Source organism: Pelobates fuscus, chromosome 3 (genome assembly GCF_036172605.1).
Source record: "Pelobates fuscus isolate aPelFus1 chromosome 3, aPelFus1.pri, whole genome shotgun sequence".
In the NCBI taxonomy this organism is placed as follows: Eukaryota; Metazoa; Chordata; class Amphibia; order Anura; family Pelobatidae; genus Pelobates; species Pelobates fuscus.
In genome coordinates, this window is record NC_086319.1 from 99027166 (window position 1) to 99036571 (window position 9406).

At 37.6% G+C, this 9406-nt stretch overlaps 1 protein-coding gene across 1 annotated transcript in view; it reads left to right on the forward strand.

Moving 5' to 3' along the window:
• Positions 1–4290, forward strand: part of SFXN1 (sideroflexin 1) — a 47283-nt gene extending 42993 nt beyond the window's left edge. The window contains exons 9-11 of the mRNA XM_063447370.1: positions 313–362; positions 2279–2326; positions 3115–4290. Coding sequence (XP_063303440.1) covers positions 313–362; positions 2279–2326; positions 3115–3211 — 195 coding nt within the window. The 3' untranslated portion in view covers positions 3212–4290. The remainder of the gene's footprint in view (positions 1–312; positions 363–2278; positions 2327–3114) is intronic.
• Positions 4291–9406: the final 5116 nt, after the last annotated feature.

Below are 9406 nucleotides of genomic sequence, written 5' to 3' on the forward strand. Positions count from 1 at the left end.
ATACATACAGTGATGTATGCAATTTTTTTTTTTTTTTTTTTTATTTAATGCATAGCGTGTATACCTTGCCCATTGTGCTTCTGAAGCAATGGGGTCAGTGGCATGGCATTGACCCTAATATTAAAAAGTCACTACCCTTGTTCTTCTGTCACTGCTCTCTTCTTTTACTTGTCACTATCCCATTGTTCATTTTGATTTTTGGGAAGTTGTAATTTGAGTACCTCCTGTAATTTTCCTGTGTTTGTCAGTGGGCATTGTGTGTCACAATTTTAACTTCATCTAATTCACATGCCTTTTCTTTTCTTCCTTAAGCGGTTCCCATGGATGAGTGCACCAATACAAGTAGGATTAGTGGGATTCTGGTGAGTATTTGTTTTTTATTTACTGCTTTATGTAAACAAAGTAGGAAGATCCCCAACTGTTCACAAGTAATAACAAAACATTTAACTGCACATTATCCCAAAACCCAATGTACAATTTTAAATAACAGGATTTTAATATCACTGAAAACATAGAGTAGGTGGCTGAACCGTATTGTGGCTGTGTAATACAAAAGCAGGTAAAGCACATGTTCTCGCCATCTTCTTCAACTCCCACCACTCTTGTTCTGCAGCATTGGCCTTCGTAATCTTTAATATACAAAAAAGTTCTATAGGTGGGTTTAACCCCTTAAAGGACCACTCTAGGCACCCAGACCACTTCAGCTTAATGAAGTGGTCTGGGTGCCAGGTCCAGCTAGGGTTAACCCATTTTTAATAAACAGTTTCAGAGAAACTGCTATGTTTATAAATTGGTTAAGCCTTCCCCCCTAATCCTCTAGTGGCTGTCTCATTGACAGCCGCTAGAGGTGCTTGCGTGATTCTCACTGTGAAAATCACAGTGAGAGCACGCAAGCGTCCATAGGAAAGCATTGTAAATGCTTTCCTATGAGACCGGCTGAATGCGCGCGCAGCTCTTGCCGCGCGTGCGCATTCAGCCGACGGGACGGAGAGGAGGAGGAGGAGGAGGAGTTTTACCCCTTTTCCCCTTTCCAGAGCCGGGCGGGAGGGGGACCCCGAGGGTGGGGGCACCACCCTGGCACTAGAGTGGTCCTTTAAGGATACATGACGGCAATATTCCGTCATGATTCCCTTTTTATTTCTGAAGTTGTGTCCTTAAGGGGTTAAAAGGTTACTCCAAGCACCATGATCAATGATTTCTAACTCCACCTCTGGCAGCGTCATTAGAGTTTCGAGCTTGCTAATATAAATTTTATGCACGGATGCTCATTCGTTGGCTGAGAGCAGAAGCTGGATTTTTAAACCTGCTGAACCAGAAACCAGGTGATCAGCAAAACACTGGTAAGAATGCAAACCATGGAAAACATTTTGTCTCAGAGCCAGGGTAATCGTGGCATCATAATCATTAATTCAAGCTGTAGTGGTTATGTTGGTTGGAGTAACCCATTAAGTAACAAGTTTTTGTTAATGCTCCAAAGGGGTTGGGATGGGGTTAGGGTCATTGATGTTTTTATATTAAAGTATTTCATTAGTTAGTAGTGGCCTCTTCTCAGACTTCTGCAATCTGCTCTGCTGTCTCATGAATTCTTGCATCCTAAATGCCTAGAATTCCACTTCTACAAGATCTGTTCCAGACTCTGTGTAAAGATCAGTCCTGTGAAATGCCTAATCAATACATAAAAACATGGACGGCAGATAAGAACCGTTTGGCCCATCTAGTCCGCCCAATTTTTTAAATACTTTCATTAGTCCCTGGCCTTATCTTAAGTCTAGGCTAGCCTTATGCCTATCCCACTCATGCTTAAACTCCTTCACTGTGTTAACCTCTACCACTTCAGCTGGAAGTCTATTCCATGCATCCACTACCCTCTCAGTAAAGTAATACTTCCTGATATTATTTTTAAACCTTTGTCCGTCTAATTTAAGACTGTCCTCTTGTTGTGGTAGTTGTTCTTCTTTTAAATATAGTCTCCTCCTTTATGGTGTTGGTTCCCTTTATGTATTTAACTGTTTCTATCATATCCCCCCGTCTTGTCTTTCCTCGAAGCTATACATGTTAAGATCCTTTAACCTTTCCTGGTAAGTTTTATCCTGCAATCCATGAACCAGTTTAGTAGCCCTTCTCCGGTACAGTATACAATACTCCAAGTGAGGTCTCACCAGTGCGAGCACTTTCTGTCAAAAAAGGAAGCATACTTAAGCCATTCATTTACTTTCCAGACCCCATTTAATGAGTGTATTTGAAATATTTATATGATTATTTGCTGTCTCTTTTCCAGTTTGGTGTTCGCAACACCTTTATGCTGTGCATTGTTTCCCCAAAAAAGGTAAGCTCCTCTTTTGTATTTTGTTTTGCCAGTTAATGTAAAGGTTCAGAAAGATTCAGCTGTACAATTTTAAAACGATTATGTGTATTCATGCAATTAAAAGGCCTATACGATGTGAGTCTAAATTATTTAACTCTGGACCTGTGGTAGTGGTTAACACAACTGCAATGAGAACCGATATTGTGTGCAATAAAACGCCTTCGGCTCCTGTACTGAGGAATAAAAGGTTGCACGGTGCTCAAGTTTACCATAGTGTAGTTTTGGGATCCAAAACATGAAATTATTATGACTTTTTTTTTCTGATCGATGAACTGCAAAATAAAAAATCTCCAAAGTGTTCTTAACCCTCTGTTTAGTCATTAAATCTAGATGTGCTTACTGATCATATAGTTCCTGTCATTTTTTTTTTTTAATGTTGTTTTGGTTTGGTTTTAAACACGGAATTGTTGTAAATTGTAGATTTAAAAATTCAGTTACTTTTTTTTTGTATCTTTACTCTAAAGACATGTTGTGCTTGGTGAAAAATGATGTACAACCTATTACCCTCCCCTTCTTTTTTCTGTACCCCATTGACTTTATGGAAAATAAAAACTACCAATTTAAAAAAAAAAAATAAAAAATTCAGTTACAATCCCAAGCTGTTAGCTATTTGGAGAATTTTTCCATGCCAGCTATTTTGGTCTTATTTTTTTTTTTTTTCGTATTCTGCTCACTAAAATTCACTGTTCAGTTTGAATCTCAAAGGTTGTTCCCAACTTGTTAATTAATAATCTTTTGTGTCTCTTTAGCTCAATGTCTGTGACCAGCTTGGAACCTGAACTGCAAGCAAAAATTAAAGAAATCAGCCCTGGGTCAGAACGAGTCTACTTCAACAAAGGATTATAATTATTGACATACATCGAAGCACACCATACATCTCAATGCAATGCACAGCAGTTATCTTGCGAGAGAGTAAAAAGAATCAGGTCCTCAGCCCGTTATAATGAATAGAAAAATACATACCAGTTTATTTTCTAAAGTGTGAAAAACTATACATTTAAGCCACAGTAGCTGAACGGAAGATAATAGCTGTCTTGGGGATTTTTCAGCTATTGTGGCCTAGAATTGGAAATTCACTTTGAATCGCTGACAGTTAACACTTTAGTTAATAACACTTTTAGACCTATAATAATTAAACCAATCCAACCTCATTCTTTTTCTTCAAATACTATAGTTAAATATTGTTTTTGGGGATCATGTATTCTGTATTTTGTGTTTGGGGATAATTTTAAGGAATATGCTTAAAGATCACACGCCAGTTTAGTATTGTCAACAAAGCACAAAAAGCTTACAAACCTTTTTTTTTTTTTTTTTTTTTACATTGAGCTCTTACATAGGTCTGTATTGGTGTTATACGAAGATGCAGCTTGCTCTATTTCCATTTGGTGACTTATAATTGTATTACCTACATACCACTTGCAAGTGAATTAATTAAAGGTGTTTTCCATAAGGACTAACTAAGGAAGTTAATGTAAGATTTAGCCCCAAATTGTAAACTTCGTCATGAACATTTTCACACTGAGTTACTTAAAAAAAAAAAATAAAAAATACATTATTACCCTGATCGGTTTTATGCAAGAAAGAAAATCAAAATAGACAAAACTGAAAGCTTCTTAAGGCAAGCTTGCCAAAAACTCCTTACATTGCTTACTGTGCAACAGAGTTTTAACTCGGATTAAACTGTATATAATCCCCTAAAATATTAATACTTTTATTAATGTCTTAATGTGGCCTGATTTCAGGGCATGCCATCCATTCTGCCTGAAACAATTCAAGAATCCTGTTGTATTACATCATTCATAGCGTTCTCACAACTTGTGAGTCTATTTAATGGGTTAAGATGGCTTGATAAACCTCAGGAGCTAGATAGTTAAAGCTGCTAAAGATATTGTTGCTGGCTACTACGTTTTGTTTTATTTAGAATTCTATTGTTTAACCCCTTAAGGGCACATGACATGTGTGACATGTCATGATTCCCTTTTATTCCAGAAGTTTGGTCCTTAAGGGGTTAAAATTGTCAGGTTGACCAGCTCCTGCATCCTAGAAGTACTTGTAGGGAATGCATAGCATGACAGTTCTTGTACATTTATGTATTTACTTTTACAATGGGACGTCTGTTATACTGATTCACATGTGTTGCATCTCCACTACATTCTGCTTGGGATTATTTTTCCTTATGCTGTAATGTGCAATGAATTTCATTTATACGCCTTCCTTACATTCCCCTCCTGGAAGCAAAATCATTCTCCTGCATACCATACTGAAAGGCCCAGTAAGAACATAATATGCAATACACATACTAGCATTGGGGAGGAGGGACAGCCCCTGGTACAATAGAGGCCATATATACAGGCTGTAGTAGCTGCCTTAAATACTCTACTGATGATAATATCTGTACAGCAATCTAGGAAAAGCTAGCATTTCTTGTTTCATTTTGTGTGGAGGGGGACAACACGGTAAGGAGGAAGGGGTTAAATGAAACCAGAAAAATTGTAGTGGTGCTTGTCAGCAAGATATAGTTTTTATCTAAGCTAACAAAAATATTATGAGAATAGGATGAAGTCTGGTGGATGAAGGTAATAGATTCTAGGGGCCCTTACCACACATGTATATCTTGTTCCTATGCCCCCTAGTTGTTAATTTCTAGAATTACCAGAATATATTAGATGCTTTGGTAGCCGATCATTGATATTGATTATAATTGTCTTAAAGTGTTTATGGAATACCGTTCCAAGGTGCTTATATTTTATTTGTTTAAGTGCTCTTTTTAAGCTGCTGATCAGTTTCACTCCTTTGTCAGGAAAATATGTATTACGTTATTCCAGCTGGTGGCCTGTTTAACCTGCAAACACAGTACATGATTTCCTTCCTTGTGCCCTTTAAAAGTAATACGGTCATTTCCCCTGGCAATCTCTGGGAGTGCTCTCATTTAAGTTATCCTCATCAGGAAAATGAATTAACCTGTCCAGAACCACTCTGATTTGCCCAGCAGAGTGATCATTTTGTAATGACCTCCATCATTGTCATCTGTCATTTCAAAATGAGTTTTAGTTCCAGTAATCGCATGTTCCTGATGGATCATGTAAAGGTACACTCAAAGCACCACAATTACCGTATTTATCGGCGTATAACACGCACCTCATTTTCAGAAGGAAATTCCAGGAAATTTCCCCCCCTCCCATAGTGTTCCCCCCCCCTTTCCATAGTATTCTCCACCCCCTCCCATAGTGTCCCCCCCCCCTTTCCATAGTATTCTCCCCCCCTCCCATAGTATTCTCCACCCCCTCCCATAGTATTCTCCACCCCCTCCCATAGTATTCTCCACCCCCTCCCATAGTATTCTCCACCCCCTCCCATAGTATTCTCCACCCCCTCCCATAGTATTCTCCACCCCCTCATCCCATAGTATTCTCCACCCCCTCATCCCATAGTGTTCCCCCCCTCATCCCATAGTGTTCCCCCCCTCATCCCATAGTGTTCCCCCCCTCATCCCATAGTGTTCCCCCCCTCATCCCATAGTGTTCCCCCCCCTTTCCATAGTATTCTTCCCCCCTTTCCATAGTATTCTTCCCCCCCCTCCCATAGTATTCTCCACCCCTCCCATAGTGTTCCCCCCCCTCATCCCATAGTGTTCCCCCCCTTTCCATAGTATTCTCCACCCCCTCCCATAGTGTCCCCTAGTGCACTTTCCCTCTTGTCCCATATTTACTTACCTGTCTTGAAGTGTGGGCCGGCTTCACAGCGTGCACCGCGGTACATTGTGTGCACACTTCCTTTCAGTCCCACCGGAAACCGGAACCTGAAATTGAAGTTCCAGTACCGCGGTGCGCGCTTAACACAGGCCCACGCTTCAAGACAGGTAAGTAAATATGTGTTATCGGCGTATAACACGCACCCATCATTTCCCCCCTATTTTCAGGGAGAAAAAGTGCGTGTTATACGCCGATAAATACGGTACTTCATCTTAATGAAGTTGTTTTGGTGCAAAGAACCTGTCCCTTTTGTTTGGCAATGTAAAATATGGACTTTCTTAAAAAAGGACAATGTTAGATTTTGCATAAACTTGGTGGATGTCAACTGCAAAGGTCTTCACATTTGATATCAAACGTGTCTACTGTTTCTCATATAGCTTTTTATTTTTTATGTATAAGGGAGAGGGCCTACATCTAATGCAGTAAAAGAATATCCTGATGGTTAAACATAAATATATTTATTTTTAACCAGAGTGTTCCTTCAAATAGCAGCACACAAGGAGAATATATCAGGACACCTGGTAGTGTACCTTTAAACCACAGTCACTCCAACCTCTGGGTTAGGCACATTTTAATTCTTTTTATAAAAAAAAATTCAAGATTTTTATGCAATACATAAATAGATATTGATTGCATTGTTTTAAAATGTCCCACAATATTCAGTTTTCGACTGTGATTTATTTTTTTTATATATTATCAGCTCTAAAATTGCATCCATTAATATGGACTTAAAGGCATGCAATGGGTTGATAAACCCTTACTGTACTCGCCGATCGCAGCGCCGATCTCCCTTGTTATCTGAGATGGGGGGGGTCTAATGTGCAGCAAGCGTATTAGGCTGTCCCTTTTGGAAAGCATTGCTGCAATGCTTTCTTCTGGAGAATTTACTGACACTGGATGTCGTCATGCAGAGCAATAATCACCTAGCAAGCAGGAAGTGCCTCTAGTGTCTGCATGACAGCCACCCGATGCAGTCTTAGTACTGCAATGTATTTATTGCAGTTTCTCTCTGGAACTGCAATGATTTGCCTTGCAGGACTAAAGGGGACAGAGTCATTGCATCCAGACCATTATAATGTGCTGCAGTGGTCTGGGTGCCTATAGTGTCACTTTAAGAGCAATTTTTCTTTGAGCTTTCTACAGTAGGGCAGTTGTTCTTAATACTCTTGATCTGTATCATATGCATTTCCCATTTCATATAAAACCTATACCCCAATGATCATTTGAGAAAGGAATAAGCTTCACATTTTACTGGTTTTACCCCATGAAATTCATCTGGTTCAGGCAAGCTAGACATCATATATCTAGTTCAGAGTGGTTAGATCACTTTTATTTTCATGCCAAATTTCAACCGTATGCATTATAAAACTACTAATCATCAATCTTGGAGAACCATGACCGTTTTCACATTGTTCATGTTCTTATAGACTGTAAACCAGTGAGTGCTATACCGAGAACAGAATACTTGAGTATAAAAAGGTTTTGTGAGTATGTCTAATATAGAGTAGCACAATCTTGCATGAATGTATTGGCACAGTCAGGTCACATTGAGAGTAGTGACGTGCCAAGTATGTTAAAATATTTGTTTTTGTGAGTGTAAAACAAAAAAACATTTAACAGATCTGAAGCTTTACATTATACTGAAACTGGAATTTTCGCACCAGCTGGATCTCCTATTTTGTTTGTATTATGTACTTCTTTTTTATTTTTTTTCTTCATTTTCAGTTTAGACCCAATGGTCCTGCAAAGATCAGAAATGTACTTCTCCATTTCTGTTTCGCTGACACAATCATGGTTGCTAGCTAAATGGTTAAAATGTTATGAACCGTTTTATCAAAATACTCAGGGTTCCAGGGGTTAATGCAATATGTGTGTTTAGAAAGATGTTCCGCACGTTGCCAATCCAAAAAAACAACTGTTTACGTCGTGCTTATAGAATGAAAGCCTCTCTTCCCATTCCATGACATAAAAACAAAGGGTATTTTCTTAAGTCACATTCGAGTAAATTATAGTACTAATAATCTGCTTTCCAATGTGTAGTAGAAAATACATATTCCGTTTACAAACTTCGATAATGGTTTCTTTGGAAACCAGTGCTCATGGGCCAATTATGGTTTTGCTCTTCATCATTATACATTTGTATTTTAATAGAGATCATTTTAAAACCCGGTCCTGTTGTAGTTCTCAAAGACTGGTTTGGGGAAAACTGGACTTACTAGTACATTTGTAATTTTTTTTTTTTTTTTTTTTTTTTTAAAAGCTTGATCTTTCCTGCCAAAGTTTAAAATGGCTTTAAAATTATAACTTGTACTAGTGTCATTTTATTAAATCAAGGATTACAGAGATTTATTTGTTTTTTGTTTTTTTTACACGTTTGAGATGTTCAGGGCTATTTACTAAAATGGGAAGTCAAAGAGAATAACCAAACTGAAAGCATAGCTGACTCCGGTTTGGTTATTTTGACTTGATTTATGCTTGAAATTCGCTTTGAATTTTCGCTTTAGTGAAAAACCCCGATTGTCCTGAATTTTTCACAGTTCCTAATGCAGTGATTAAAACACCTTGCTATTGCTAGTGAAGTTAGTTTCGAGGAAAATACAAATGATTTGTGCCTAAAGAAGAACCATATAATTTAACAATTGGCTCACTAAATAGAAATGTGATTCGCAGATGCCAAAACTATTGGATGAATTTGCTGATTTTTCTATTTAAGCATAGTTATAAAACACGGCATAGAGTGGAATCCATTTAGTAAAAATCGCACAATAAATTAGAAAATGCTTTGACATCTATGTGCCATGATTGATCATATTTTTAATTTGAATGCCCATTTGTGGTGCCAACATGTTTACTTAATTTTGCAAATGAAAATGTTTTAGTTTTTTTTTTTAGTTTTTTTTGTAGTTATTCTCCGTGGTCCCAATTCAGATGTTTTATCATTTTAGTGGATCTATTTATTAATTCAGTGGGATTTATTTTATTACCAAAGAGCATTTACTTTGAGATCTTCATTCCCAGAGCTTCAGTCTATTAATGTTTTTACTGGGTGTGTTCATAGTGTTATTAAACTGAACAAAGTTTGAATTTATCAGACTGTGATGTCATCTGATAAATTTTTTTTTTTTTTTTTTTAAAACATGTGAACCATTTTAGAAATCTTTTCAAGTAACGTGCAATAATAAGATCTATGACTTGGATAAAAAAAAAAAAATACCGTGTTTTTACCTGGAATATTATCTCATTGTGAACAATTGCATTTTATTTTTCAATTTAAGTATTAGCAAAAAAA